A 15,844-nucleotide genomic window follows, 5' to 3' on the forward strand; every position below is an offset into this window, starting at 1 on the left:
AAACCTCACAACGTCCCATAGGCATTTCTTCTGTGGTTGATGGCTGACAAGAGCGAACAATGCCTGAGCTCCCAGTAGGCGCAGGCCCTGGTCTGAGGTTTCCCGCGTGTTCACGGACTCATGAGGGAGGCCCGGAGGCCGGAGGCCCGGAGGCCCGGAGAGTGCGGACCAGACGTCAGGGGGCTGGGGAATGGCGGAATCAGATTTTGAACCCAAGAGGTCTGACTCCAGAGACCGTTCTCTTAGTCACTTCACTCCGCCGCACGGAAGCCCGAAGAGGTCAAGTAACGTGCCCGAGGACGCCCACGGCCGAGCGGTCGGCGCGCACCGGCCACCTCTCGTTCCCACGCGCTAACGCGGCCGGGAGCTGCTCTTCGTGGGCGCCTCCAGCTTCGCGGGCGGGGACGGGCCATTTCCGCTCCGAGCTCGGCGACCGCGGTGTAAAGGCCAGTCCTCACCGGCCGCAGAGAATCCTGCTCCCCCAGCTTGCGGACGGGCGGCCTGCGGCTGTCCCTCCACGGCCAGCAAGGTCACAGGCCCCGCGTCTTTCCGGACGGGGGTGGGGGGGGCAGGGAATGGTTAAGGCAGAGAAGGCGGAGCTCAGCGAACCGTTCTGTGGGAAGCAGGCCCACGGCCAGGTCGCGTCGTGCCTCTTGTGGGGGAAGGGCCGCACCTCCTGGAACGTTCTCCGGAGCCCTGTCTCGGAAAGGCGGCGGCGGCCGGTCCTGATCGCACGGGCAGGCGCCTGGCACTTGGTGTTTCTATCTTTGACGTGCGGGCGTCCACCATGTAAGACGTACATATATGTATTGTGTCTTACTTATTAAAAAAAACAGTGGAGATTACTGGAGCTCCATTCTTACGTTACAAATATCAAAACAGGTTGTCAAAAACCAACTGAAAATATTGGGGGAGAACATAGGCAACATAAAATCACAGATCAAGAGCTCGTATTCTTACTATATAAAGAGCTGTTTAAAACTGCGGGGGGTGGGGACCAAACACCCGCTAGAAGGTGGGCAAAAGACGCGGAGCGGCTACAGAGCACGGGATGCTCTCCCTCACATATCCCTAACCGAAGAAAGCAAGGTGCCAAGGGGGGAGTAGCGCGTGCTTCTCCTTGTGAGAGAGAAGGGGACCCCCCGGGCCTGTGCGTCCGTTCATTTGTGTAACGAGAAAGACAGGAAGGAGGGAGCGGAAACTGAGCCTGGTTCCTCGGGGGCGGGGGGGGGGGGGGCAGAGGGTGGGGAGCCGAGTGGGGATGGCCGGGCTGGCGGGCAGCCACCTGCCGTACGGTTCTGACTCGCGGAGCTTTGTTATGGTTTCATACACTCGAAACGACAGCAGCCTCCAACCCCAAACACAAAATCCCTAAGAATGGGAGGGAAGCCCTGAAATGGAGTAAAGAAAAAAAAAAACAAACCTAACCTGTATTTCAAAAAATAATGTAACCACACTGAAAAGGGGTGAAAGATAACTTTTGAATACAGATCTTTGATTGTATCATCCTCAGGCTAAAGACAAAAGGAGCTATAAACACATACTGAATTACTAGGGTTGTTTTGTTTTAACAGAGATAGGAAGTTACCAATTTTTAAGCCCCTATGGTATATATATTCTAGGGGATTGAGCAAATAAATATATTGGGGAGAATAGGACCCAAGCTTCTTACTCTTGGGGAAAGGAGTTACAAGTACAGTTGACCCTTGAATACCATGGGAGTCAGGGGTGCTGACACCACCCCCCATCTCCCCTGCAGTTGAAAATCTAGGTATAGCTTTTGACTCCCCAAAAACTTAACTACTAACAGACTCCTGTTGACCAGAAGTCTCACTGATTAACACATTCGATTAACACATATTTTGTGGTTATATGTATTATATCCTCTATTCTTATAATAAGGCTAGAGAAAAGAAAATGTTATTAGAAAAATCGTAAGGAAGAGAAAGGACTTTCACAGTGCTATACTGTTATTTATTTAAAAACAACCCGCACAGAAGGACCCGTGCAATTCAAACCCATGTGGTTCAAAGGTCAACTGTATGGAAAGAAGGAATGCTAGAATAAATAATGAATCGTGTGGTTACCTCATGGTTTTAAACGCACACAGGTGAGGGGCACCTGGGTGGCTCAGTCATTAAGCGTATACCTTCAGCTCAGGTCATGATTCCAGGGTCCTGGGATTGAGCCCCGCATGCTTCTCCCTTTCCCTCTGCAACCCCCCATCTCTCTCTGAAATAAATAAAATCTTAAAGAACTATATAATTATAAAAATAAATAAACACCACACATAGATGGGATATAAAAAGACCAAGATAGATGCATATCCACGTATACACATATTAAAATCTCCTAGCTCTGTCCACTGGGAGGGCCCAGTGGTACCTAGGGCAGGATCTTGATTTCTAAATACCATTCTCCACCAGAAAGAATAGGGCTCCTTGGAGAAATTATGAATCCCAGTGCTGGGAAGGGCAAGATGAGCCTGGAACAACTCCTGCTAGAAATTAAAGTGCGGAAAGAATGAAGGGGGTGGATTAACAAGACACAGGAGCCAGGTTAAAGGGCCTTTCCCATTGGCCAAATAGAGGATACTTCAGCATTTAAATAAATAAACATAAAGGGTTATCAGCAATAGAATAAGAATGTAAGAGTCCATATAGATAAAATCGTCCTTAAAATAGAAGATCTACTCTATTGGAGAAGCGTGGTGTAGAAGGAATGACAGAATTCACACAACCGTCATTCACCACCATCGTGGTACTAAGTTGAAAGCATCGTAAGTAGATGCGAAAACTGGAGAGTTTGGTAAGAAGCAGATTTACATAATCTCAAAATACTTTCCCAGACAGGGAAAAACAGTAACTTTCAAGTGAAGAAACCGAGCAGTCACCACCGCAATCAAGTGATCAAAGTGAACATCACCAGTAAAAGGACATGTGCCCCCGGACACGACGAACCAAGAAGGGGCATCCCTTCTGTTTTCCTGCCCCAAATGCATACCCTGTATCTCAGTGTGCGAAGTAGCAGACAAACCCAACTCGAGAGGCTCAACAACATAACCGGCCTGTGCTCTTCAAAATATTAAGGGAACGTAAGAACCCAGACGGACCGGGGAACTGTTCCAGACGGAGAGACTAAAGATTCACAACTGCTAAATGCAACACGAGAACCTGGATTGGATCCTGAACTGGAAGATTTTTTCTCCCTTTCTTATGACAGTATTATGACAGTTGGCAAAATAGGAATAAGGTCTATCCGCAGATTAGGTAAGACTATCGTACCAAAAGTCAGTGTTCTGCAAATACGAGCCACAGAACAAAATCCTGTAGTGGCGCACCGTGGCTTTGAAAATAAAGTAACAGGAAGAGAGCCCATTGATGCCAGGCCCTATGCAGCACTGGAGAGAGGAGAAATTCAGAAAGAAAAAAAAAAAAGAAAACCAAATGAATGCAGGATTACCATGCCCAGTTCTGGGTTCGAATCCCAGCTCAGCCACTGACTGACTAACACTGGATGGGCACTGGACCTCTCAGATCTCATTCCCATCAGATTTTCTAGGGGAACAAATCATGGCCTTCATTGGGAGGCTCGAATGTATTCTGCCTATGTATACAAATAAATAACACTCATTTAAAAATATTACTACTATTTTCGTATCAGCCACTGTCCTAAAACAATCCTAGATAGCCCTCTCTTAGATTTTATACTATTTCTACTAAAAATCCAAGGAGTGGTTAAGGGGGTGGTGGTGGTGGTGTCTTTAACAGAATAAATTATAAGCTGCTCAATATCCTTCAAGTTCCTATGACATCTTAAATTCTGATTAGTTATTCCGTAATAATTCTGATGTTTAAATTCTCTGTATTCCCTCTTTTTGGCACTTCTAGTTTGCGTTGCATGAACTTTTGGAGCCCCACATGTCTTTGCATTTTGAATACCAGGAGTATAAAAATAGCCATGTTGAATATGTAACACCTCTGGAATATTTCTACCCATAGGCACTTAAATATAGAATCTTTTATTTAGAACGCTCACACTATGATTTTGCTTTATTATTCTACCAGTTCTGGGGTTTAGGAATAAATCACAGAGAAAGTGGGTCGTTGTGGGATGACGCCAGCATGCCTCCTAGTGGATAGCATAAAGCATTTCGTTTTTAAAAAGGGCTGAGCCGTGTTAATATACATGTCTACTGGTGCCTTGCTAATCTGTGAAGAACGAGGTGCAATTTATAAATGAGTACGTGTGCTGTAATGGAACAAATCTGGCTTCCCAAACAGAGAGGAGAGGGACCACAATCCAGGCGTTCCTTGGTGCCTCGGGTCCTTCTCCTTGGCCCTTTGTAGGGTTTGATCACTGTGGGCATTAGCACCTGCCTGGTCCTCATGGGGCACTGCGGCCCTGTGCCTACGGGATGTCCACTGTGTGTGAACAACTCTCAGCGTGTCCAGTTCCAACAGCCCCACCAGCCTGCAGTGCTTCCCACTGCCATCTGCAGCTTGTGAGACCATCTGTGAGCTCCACCGAGCGCCCGAGCGTGCCATATGAGACTGGCGCTCCATCTTCATGGATGTTTTGACCATCAGAGGTATGATGGTCGACGAAGGGTTCCTGTGACAGCTTTATGGCACCCCCTTTTAAAATCAGCCATTCTTTTATTCAGCATTCTAGTGTCTACCATATTTTCATCCATCTCTCTATTTTAAAAAACCGCACCTGGAATTCCTTGGAAATAAAATATCGGCCCTTTCAATAAAGACAAAAATGGCTGAAATCATGGCCAGCACGTTCCACATAATTCACATTTCTTAGAGTTTCCATTACGTCTTTTTAGAAAGAAAATGTCCTCATCCTTTTATGACTCACAATTATCCATTTCTTGACACTTTTCAGAACTGACACACTATTGGCAAGGGGCCTTTCTCACCGGAGAGGCCCGAGGAAAAGCTCTCTTTAACTGCAGGAATATTAAGAGCGCATGAGGGCAATGTACATCTGCCCCTGGAGGGCTCCCGCTGTCGCTGCTTTGATCGCAAGGAGCTAGTGCTTGCCCAGGACTCGTCTCTGCCACGTTGGTTAGGCTGACAGCCGGTCAGATGAGCAATGCTATGGAGAGAACCGGCTCTCGTTTAGGGGCTAGCACTGAATACCACATGTTGTAGTCTACAGACTCAGGAGAATACAGACTTTTAAAAAAAAGAAGAGCGGAGGGAAGGCCAGGGAGAGAAAAAGTTACGGTTCACACTTGATTTATATCCGAAGAAAAATGGCTTGGGTTTTGTTTTGTTTTGTTTTTTTCTTTTGGGGCTTGAACTCATGACCCTTAGCTGAGATCAAGAGTTGGACGCTTAACCCACTGAGCCACCTGGGTGCCCTGAAAAATGGCTCGTTTATGTATCATGTAAAAAGACCGGGAGCATCTACTACTCATAAGAAAGGACACTAGGACACCCTAATCGGCATTTTCTCCTGGGCAAACAGTGAATTTAAGAACACAGCACTTTGCCACTTTTTCAGGGTAAAATGTCAGAAATGGCATATGGGACAACAATCGTGAAAGAAATTATTTATGAGAAGTTGTTGCAAACATCACACAGTTTGGAGATCAGACCCAGTGCAGAGGGCTTATTCTGATTCTGCTCTTGGGAGGAAAGATGAAAAGTGAATGTCTGCCTAGCAACAGAAGACCGCAAAAATGGACCCCATGGCAGAAGCTGTCCATTGTTTGGGGATGTCATTCTTTTCTCAATGACCTCATGGGATTTTGGTTACTATTTTAAGGTTCTCCAGTGAAATGTTCCCCAGGAACAGTAGTTCCCAAGAAAGAGCTATGAGGCTTTTTTTTTTTTTTAACTTGAACAAAGACAGAACGTACATACTGCTTTACAACTGTTGGCTATCAGACTGGCAGTCTTCTTGAAGGTCTTCTCAAGGTAGTGTGCAAATCTTTCGTTCTCATTTTCTTTTGACCCTAGCTGAAGAAATTCACCTAGAAAGAAAGAAAGGGGTCATTTGCGATATGGCTTGATCGCCTGGCTAGTTAGACGGGGACTGAATAAAAAAGAAGAAAAGTCAGAATTAACCTACCACGCACCAAATCTTCAATAACTTGGGTTAAAATAGATATCACAGTTGTATTTCCAATTCGTGCCAGAGCTATAGATGCTGCAGAAAGAATTAAATCACCAGCAAGAACAGCCTAGAAAAGAAGAAAAGAAACTTTTGGAGAAAAGCATCAGCGCAGTGGAGCCCACAGTGGAGCTGGCTCCTCAGAGGAGACATTCGGGATGGGAGCGAGGGGTCATCTTGGCCCCAAGTCTTCCCCCCTGCCTCGTCCTCAGCAGGAGTCCGTGCAATAATCAGTTACAGATTCGGAACATCACTGGCACTGGATCGGTTCCCAGAGATTACCCATCTTTCCCCCCGGTTCAGAGCAGGGCAAGTGAAGGCCTGGAGAATGACGGCATCGCACACTCTCGCTTCATGCCTGAACCCGCCAGAGTCCAGCGGCCCCTGGGTCGGACGTGCTGGAACACTTGCGCTTGCCTTAAGCCATGCGGTTGTGCCTCTGCACTCACTGTCTCTCTTACTCAGAAAGTCCTTCCCCTTCTTCGCTGGGCAGACATGGCTGCACAGTTAGCTCGGGTGACACTTCCAGGAAGTCCACCGGGATCCCTCAGTCTGCAGATGCCTCTCCTCTGTGCGCTGTGCGCGGCACCCCGGGCATGCTCTTGTCGTCACCCACTGATGCCCTCTTCACCGAACTCCCTGACGGCACGGGCCGGGGGTCATCTCGGCTGGCGCTCGGCACAGCCCAGCACCTGGCACAACGCGTGCTTTTCTCAGTGAAAAGCAAACCTCGGCATCCTGGCTCCAAGTTCAGTGTTCTTTGTGCTGTACACCCTGCCCCTCGTTCCTAGACAAAATTTTCTGTAGTGAACACTAGATAATCAATATTTTTCCAATCTTCTTTAGATTGGGAGTAGATGCCCATACTGTACTTACAGCTTGTTATAAATTATATATAACTGAACTATACCCTGTAATCATACCCATTTGCATAAAGACATGCTTGAGTTTTATTATTAGTAGTATAATTATAAATTATAAATGCTAGATTCCATAGAAATTATAATTCATAGTTTTCAACATCACATTTTAACTTTTTTTGTCTTTTCACTAGTATCTAAAATTAGTGTTCAGTATGTTTACCTATTAAGCATTTTATATAACATATTATACAAATTATCTCGACATAAACATAAATAAACATTTATAGAGTCATTGTACCCATGATGATATATATGGATCCCTCATCTACCCCTCCATTATGAGCACCCCTCCATCATGAGCTCCCCTCCATCACTAGGGCTCTGGATCTCTAGGCCTTTGTGTCTTTCCTCTCCTGGCCCCAGGGATCCCAGAGGCCAAAAGGTTCCAGCGTATGAAGATGAAGCCACCAGACGGGGCTGGAACCCGGGCAAGGTACCGAGGGCTCCTGGAGGAGGTAAGTGTGTGAATGGATTTTTATTGGAAACACAAGTACTTCCCATTGAGAGGCGGGGGTGGGGGCGGGGGCAGGAGGAGGCTGGCAGGTGGGGTGCCCCGGCAGACCAGTCTCAGGCTGAAAGAGGCCTCCGAACAAAAGGCCTGCATGTCTTCCTGCTCATTCGCTCAGTGCCGTTCCCTCGGCTTTAAATCCCATGATTTAAATATCTTTAGGCAAAATCCACTTCCCCTTCAAGAGATGCTAATAAAATACTGGGGAAATATGCTTTAAAATACACAAGTATGAACCAAACCCAATTATAGAGCCTGTATTTAAAAATGTATAATTTTCACTGTATATGCGTGTGTATATTTTTTTACGTATCTATATTTAAGATACACACACATATGTCTTAGCTTCACTTGTTTCCTTGCCATGATACTCTTGCACATGGCAGTCAATAAACGGTTAAAGAATTAAACTGAACTTGAGTAATCTGAGCCCCAAAGTAAAATGTATGGTTCCTCACAAAAATATGCTTTTTGGGTAACAAAAATCCCTCTCCCTATAACCAAAAGGAATTCTATATAAAACTGTGAATAACCAGAAATACGAAGCTTATTTTTCTGTGGTTTCCTCTATTATCACATGTATGTACACAGACGTGAATACTATTTTGGAAGTTGGAAGGCCGCATCTGAGGAAGCACATTTTACTTTTTAATGAGACAAATCTGAAAAGTAAATGCAATCCGAAGAGCGTGTGAATGGCTAAGATGAAAAGGAAACAAAAACACCATACCTTCTGTTCACCCCAGATCTTATTAACCGTGTGTTTTCCTCGCCGAGAACTCGCGTCGTCAATGACGTCATCGTGCACCAGACTAGCAGTGTGGATCATTTCTGCAATCAAGGCTATGGAGCGCTGGCTTGCTTGCACGTCTCTAATTAACAGAAAGCAATGCTTTTTAACAGAGATGCCGCCTATAACCTTCTCAGCAATCATCTTGTGCAAACTGGACATCTGATATAGGATAAAGAATTTTATTTCTCTAAGAGAAACTGTATAAACACTTTGGCTTCCCTACAGAGCCATTTCTATCATTTGGAGAACATTTTAAAAACGCGTGAGATACCTGGCCAAGATTCTGCTGTACACACAGCACATTCAGAATTTGTAGGACAACAAAAAAGGCTAAAATGGCCCAGAAGTCTGGCCGTCAGGCTGAAGAATCGACTTTATGCCCTGTAATCATGATCTTGGGCATCTTGGGCAGTTGGTCTAAGTCAGGTTAGGAGTTGGTTTCAGGGGAGCAATGGGGAGACAGGTTAAGGAGCAATGTGGAAAAGTGTACTGAAGAACCAACAGTCATTGTGTTTAAAGCTTTTAACGTTGTGTTAAATGAAATGTTTAGGAAGAAGACCTCAAGAACCAAGATAGAATTTTGGCCAAAACTGTCTTCCAATCCACGTTTAACCTTTGCATTAGAAATTGAAACTTGGGCGCCCGGGTGGCTCAGTCATTAAGCGTCTGCCTTAGGCTCAGGTCATGATCCCAGGGTCCTGGGATCGAGCCCCGCATCGGGCTCCCTGCTCCGTGGGAAGCCTGCTTCCCCCTCTCCCACTCCCCCTGCTTGTGTTCCCTCTCTCGCTGTGTCTGTCAGATAAATAAATAAAATCTTAAAAAAAAAAGAAGAAAAAAAAAAAGAGATTGAAACTTCTTGGGGCACCTGGGTGGCTCAGTCGGTTCAGTGTCTTCCTTCGGCTCATGATCCCGGGGTCCTGGGACCAAGCCCCACACTGGGCTCCTTACTCAGCGGGGAGCCTGCTTCTCCCTCTGCCTGTCCTTGCGCTCACTCTCTCTGACAAATACATAAATAAAATCTTTAAAAAAAAGAAAACTGAAACTTCTCTTTTCAACTATAATACAATATTCGGGATAAGAACTCTTAAGAAGATATATGGGTGTGAGGTTTACGGCTTTTAAAAGAAAATGTGCCCCAGTTCGTTTTTAATCATCATCATTATCACCATCATCATCTATGGGCATTTTTATTTTTTTTTAAAGATTTTATTTATTCAACAGAGAGAGAGAGGGAACACAAGCAGGGGGAGTGGGAGAGGGAGAAGGCCTCCTGCCGAGCAGGGAGCCCGATGCGGGGCTCAATCCCAGGACCCCGGGATCATGACCTGAGCCTAAGGCAGATGCTTAACGACTGAGCCACCCAGTTGCCCCTCTATGGGCATTTTTAAAAACTAAATTTGGAGAAAATCAAATTGGGGAAATAACCAATGGAATTTTCTCACCCGAATACACAGGTCTGACTTAAACAAACACATGCCCACCAAATGTTTCACTTATTCCAATGGCTTACTTTTCAAATATCATCACGCTATGTCTTAGAGGGGAGAAAGTCAGAAGGATGTTGAAATAGGACTTTTTCTTAAAAAAAAAAATCTAGTCTGAATGTCTGCAAAAGATAGTGCTCATTCTAATTCCTCACATCTTGCAGAAAGCAATGAAAAATGAAGTGCAAGTACATAAAAGACGCTGGTATTTAACTAGACACTAAATCAGCCTGGAGAATGTCTTCTGATCTTGCTTTAAATATAATTTTAAAATACGGTGCTTTGCCGGCAACTTTGCTCCACTAAGATTTCAGAATGAAACTCCAGAACCTTCCAACTTCTTTTGGCCCAGAATCACTTGTGAAGAGCTGCCCATTATTTATTAATCTGTCACAATTGTGACAGTTCTAAATCCTTCCAGATCACACCACTTTCTTCCGAGGCAGGAGAAGTAAAGCGGTAGACGGCAGGGACGAATTCTAACGCCATGCCAGGGTATGAGAAGATGAACGCTCCCAGGGCTTCTATGAGGGCTTCTGAAGCCCTTGGTGAGACACTCACAGACCCCACACCAGGAGGCTTGGATCTCAAATATCTTTCAGGTGAATGTGTTGGACCCTATCTTACTTGAGCTCAAATGCACAGGAAAATGTAGACGCTTACAGGCGTTTCATATAAAGGCTACCGTTCAGGATATCTTCTCAATGGCGTTTTGGTCTAATACACACTGCCTAGTGGTGAGTAGCAGAACTTACCTTACAGCAGCTGTGAGGGCCCCTAACGGTTCTCATGCTTTCCTAACAGGGGGACCCCACCTCTATTATCACTAATACGTCAGCAGACAGGAGCTCCTGCCTGGAGGTTGCCGGGAAATGGCAGCGCTCACTGAGACACTGGAATTTTTATGACTTGAGGATATTAGAACAAAGACAAAAATTTCTTCAAGTATTTTGAAATTTCAGAGACCAGATGTACACAGAAAGGCCATTTCACATGGCCAAATTACTGACTGGTGCAACTGGGACTCTTGCTCAGCACATTACTTGGCACCGTGACATAGCCCCTACGTGGGATAAACATCACCTTTTAGATGCCTTCTAACTGTATCTGATGTCCTTCTTCCCACACAACTAAGCTTTAATGTGTGTCGCCTTCTACTGGGAAAAACTGCCACTGCTTTTCCACAGCACAGCGTAATGGCTGGAACCAAAATTTACGTATTACAGAACACTCTCACACTGTCTTTAAGATGAGATCTCCAAAGTGCCAAACTGAGTCCTGCCTTCAAAAAGCTGGGCACCATTTCCACTTCCTACTGGGAGAGCTGACACACTTTCCTGGCTCCTGCCAGAGGTGCTAAGAAAAGCCAGACTAGCAAGACAGCATGAGAAACGGAGGCCGTTGGCTTGAAAGTTGGCTGTGTCCCCTGTACTTCACACCTGCACGAGTCTGGGATGATTCGGCAGCCCCAGGACATTTGTTTCTTCCCCTTCGTTAGACTTACCACAAAATTTTTATAATGGAGTATTTCAAGCACAGACAAAAATAGGTGGAACAAGATAATGACATGCCCCACCCCCACTACTCTTTACCCAGCTGACATGCAATGTAAGTAAAATGCTGGTTTTCCCTTATACACACTAACACATAATGTGAAGTCTTTTTTTTTAAGATTTTATTTATTTTATTAATTTTTAGGGGTCGAGCAGGGGGAGCAGAGGGAGAGGAAGAGGGAGAGAAGCAGACTCCCCGCTGAGTGGGGAGCCCGACAACATGGGGCTCAACCCCACGACCCTGATATCCTGACCTGAGCCGAAATCAAGAATCAGATGCTTAACGGACTGAGTCACCCAGGCGCCTCTACATAATGTGAAGTCTTAAATTACACGTAAAACCCCCCAGTGTGGGAAAATTGTCTCTAAACAGAAATTCAAACCTTGTCAATCGATTACTTGGGTTTGGAACAAACGAGGGAAGCAAATTTAAATAGTAAATGTGGCTTCACTTTAACAGCAGAGACACAGAAGTTTCTATTCTCAAATCTATAGAGGTTGTGTAAAGAACAGAACTCTCAAGTGGTATACAGAAGGCTCTATTTCTATTTCAAAATGTTCTTTTTGTCTCTTCTAACAATTCTAAAATTAAGTGTTTCACTTTGTTTGTTAGGACTTTGACAAGCTCAGTGTTTCTTAGACATATATTCCCTGTCCATCATGTCAGAATCTGATGACGGGGCCCAGGAATCTGCATTTGTAAAAAGCATGCCAGGTGATTCTGATGCACAAAGTTTGGGAAATGCCGTTCTTTCAAGTGGCGGTATTCATTTGATTTACCCTAAGCCACCAACGGGAGCTTTCCTCCAGAAGGGTTTTGGTACTGACTCAGCCTTTGCTGATCCACTGCTGCACCGCCTCTAAACTGTGGGCAAATGAAACAAGACGGCACCCTCCTACTCTGAACATGACCTGAACCCTGGCGGAGCCCGTTCAAAGGTCTCACGGTATTGACGCCCCAAGTCTCTTTGCAGCCCAGGAGCAGAATGGCTCACCTGCTCACCTGTGCAATCTTGGGAGGGTGACCTCTCTTCCCTTTTACACTCCGCATCCTTATGTGTTTTAAAGGACATGACTGAACACTTTATCAGTGTGGTACTGAAGAAACTCCCTACTTAAAATGCAAGTAAAGTCCTTCTCTTTCTCCATCAAATGCTTCAGGATGTAAACCACATTTCCTAGTTGTCACCTGATAAAAGTACACACATTCAAGTTTTCAGTATGGCGAACAACAGATCCATCTAGACACAAATCAGATTTTATCTTTACCCGTCACTGAACTGACTTGCTGCAAGTTGGGGTCCTTCACCTATTGAGACTGTGGAGTGTGTTCTGCTTGGCCCTCTGGCCTGCTCCGGTCAGGGCTGCTCGCCACAGAAGAGGCCCCTCCAGGGGGAGAGAGAAGCCGTCCAGGCCCCTCCCCCCGCTGACGTGATACAATGTAACGTAGTTTCTGGTAGTTTCTTGTGGCTGCAGTGACACATTACCACAGACTCAGTGGTTTAAATCAGCAGAAACTCTCTCACGCAGTTCTGGCGGCAGGAACTCCAAACAGTTCCTCCGAGCTGAAATCAAGGTGTCGGCAAAGCTGTGCTCCGCCCAAAGGGGCAGCCCTCCATCCCTTCCAGCCGTGGGCAGCTGTCTGCAGGCTTTGGCCTCTGGCCACTGGACTCCAACCTTTAAGACCGGCATCTTCCATATCTCTCTGCTCCACCTTCACACCTTCACGCTGCCTGCTCTTCTGTATGAGCCAACCTCCCTCTATCCCCCTCTCAGAGGGAGACATGGGGCTGCATTTAAGGCTCACGCGATCATTCAGGATCATCTCCCCATTCCGAGAGCCTTTACTTCCATCAGTTCTGCAAAGACCCTTTTGTGCTATATAACATCACACAGGCTCCAAGGATGAGGATGTGGATGCCTTGGGTGGGGCCGTTCTTCAGCCTAATGGTTTCTTACCTTCACTAGCCTCTTGCTGGGGCTCAAATGTTTCCTTATCAGTGATCCAATTCTTGAAATACCTGCTTTTACTCCAGCTAAGATCTCCTCTGTCCTCATTATTGATACTACATTGAAGTGTCTCACCTTCCACAGTGGTGGAATGGGACCGAAGGGGTTCCTGACCATCTCTCACTCTCTACTTCTCCTTTGGCCTCATGTTTCTGTTTCCTGGCTTCTGTCTCTGGCCTCTGCAATCTCGTTCCCTTTTCCTGTGTTCCTGATGGCATGTTGAGGATGCGACTGGCACGAACACCAAAGTTGCCTTCCATCTGAGGTACAGCAGGGTGCAGGAGGGATGCCTGTGAGCTCAAAGTTGCTTAGCAGGTCACTATCCTTGGTTACTGGCTATTCACCTTCCGGAACCCAAACACGCTTACCAGGCTCAGAGTGGCGTCTGTTTTTCTTGGTTGAGAATGGTGGTTTCAAGCCTGATCGTAAGTGTCAGAATTCAGGAGCAGTTCTAACATCAAGAGAAAAGAACTGACATCCAAGAGTAGCAGCTCCTGATATTTTAGATTTATCTCTGGATAGAACAGATGCCTACAAAGCTGCATCACACATGATGCGGGGTTCATGCTACTGTTTATTTTCTTGCCACTGAAGACACACTGCAGAAGTTTCAGGATCTGTGGCTGTGTGGAGAGCAGCTTACCATACTGATGTCTTACCAGGCTGGCTCTGCACATGGCTTTCTCCATAGGAGCTGGGTGCTAGAGAATAACACATTGTGGTTTTTTTTTTTTTTTTTTTTCAAATTGGGCACAGCAAATGAAAGTGTGGTTGATTCCTTCAGTGATGACATCATCCTCCTTACGCTTGAGCTAGACCTCACCAATGAAACTGATGGCCACCTGGTGATCAAAATCTCCTCTGCCTCAGTTGGTGTCCTTTATTATAGACTATAGTTCAAGATCCCTTTTTTAAAAAATTTTTCTGTTGCTTTTTATTAATTCCTGTTAACAGTCCATTTTATAACAACACATTCAACATTTCTGAGCACCTTATGCACTGCTGCTTTCACATATTTATCTTTTTAAAGCAGTATTTGCAAATGTCAAAAATTCCCTACCATATATAATTGAAAGCTGGCTAGAGGATGGACAATATGGCCACAAACTTTTAGACAGCTGGTATTTTCGTTAAGCTGAAGAAACACTTTTTTGTAAAGACTAAATCTAACCCCAGTTCAGAATCCGAACAACCAGCAAGTACGACGACAAACTTTTCACAAGACGAGGGCATAAAGACTTGTGGTTATCTTCATAAGCCAGCAGACGCCTACACACGCTAATCAGTATCTTTAAAACCCTTATGAAAAATGAAAGTAAATTAAATGATGCCAACAGCTAACCCTGGTCTGCCTGGAAGCCTGCAGGCTCCTGCTTTAAAGCCAGCTACAACACTCAGGTCCCAGTGCTTTGATTCGCTCAATAAATTCTTCCTGAGCACCTCTCCATGTGTGTCAGTCAAGAAGAGATTCTTGGCCTCATGGAATTTAGTTTCCTAGCTGATGCAGAGAAATTACAGGCCATTACAACAGGGGTTTTCAAGCTGACGAGGAGCAGGGTGGCTAGCCCAACTCCCCTCCCTGCCCCAGCTCCATCCCCTCCATGCCCCAGACTACTCACCATCACTAGCTGTGAAACCACTTAAGCCAACCTGCCACAGGATAACACACGTGAACAGGGGGGAGACAACAGTATCTCATGGCCCCACTAAACCGTGACATCCTTTCTCAAGTTGAGTCTGTTCGATGCCTTGGAGGCTCCCAACTGTGTCAAGCTGTCCCTTAATACAGCACGGCCACTCCAGAAACAAAAGCACATTCAGATGCGTAGCTCTGATTACCCAAACAGATGATATTCAAGTATCATTTCTTTTTAAACAAAACTCATTATTACGAAAATTTGAAAGATCCAACAATCATATTCTTGAAACAATTCTTAATCAAACATCTGATGTTTTTATTTGCAAATCAGTAAATAATATGTGTATACTAAACCTAAAAATTTAGACAATCAAGGCAACATCTGTAATGCACAGGCACTGGAATGAAATTACTTGTAGATCTGAATGTTTTGTAAATAGCATAATCACTGCATAATATACCCTGAATACACAGTGTTTATAATCTCATTTTTACTAACAACTCTCTTCAGAAAGATTCTTAGTTCTAGTTGATTATAAAGCCCAAAATTAATAAAGCTTTACGCACTTCAGAGGACCAGTCTCTGGTGAAGGTGCTAATCTGTATAGCCGTGTTTCCTACTCTCATATGCCTATGTGGATAAGTCGCATGTATGTGTGGTTTTGTTTTAAAGTTTAATACAATGTACTGCTAGTAACTGGCACACAGATTTGCTCTGCAAAATTATATCCCTCAGTTCTATTCTAAACTTACAGTCCAGTTGATTTTATTGTCCTTACTTGAGGACATAAAACTGTCATAC

The 15,844-nt window shown here is 45.1% G+C and overlaps 1 protein-coding gene across 1 annotated transcript in view; it reads right to left on the bottom strand.

Moving 5' to 3' along the window:
- PDSS1 (decaprenyl diphosphate synthase subunit 1) overlaps positions 1–15,844 on the bottom strand; it is a 44,297-nt gene that overhangs the window by 11,755 nt on the left and 16,698 nt on the right. Inside the window, exons 5-7 of the mRNA XM_028114190.2 lie at positions 8,294–8,435; positions 6,091–6,202; positions 5,883–5,992 (exon numbers count right to left, since the gene is read on the bottom strand). Coding sequence (XP_027969991.1) covers positions 5,883–5,992; positions 6,091–6,202; positions 8,294–8,435 — 364 coding nt within the window. The remainder of the gene's footprint in view (positions 1–5,882; positions 5,993–6,090; positions 6,203–8,293; positions 8,436–15,844) is intronic.

Source organism: Eumetopias jubatus, unplaced genomic scaffold (genome assembly GCF_037043125.1).
Source record: "Eumetopias jubatus isolate StellerSeaLion01/CBP00866 unplaced genomic scaffold, mEumJub1_p1.0 scaffold_8, whole genome shotgun sequence".
Lineage (NCBI taxonomy): Eukaryota > Metazoa > Chordata > Mammalia > Carnivora > Otariidae > Eumetopias > Eumetopias jubatus.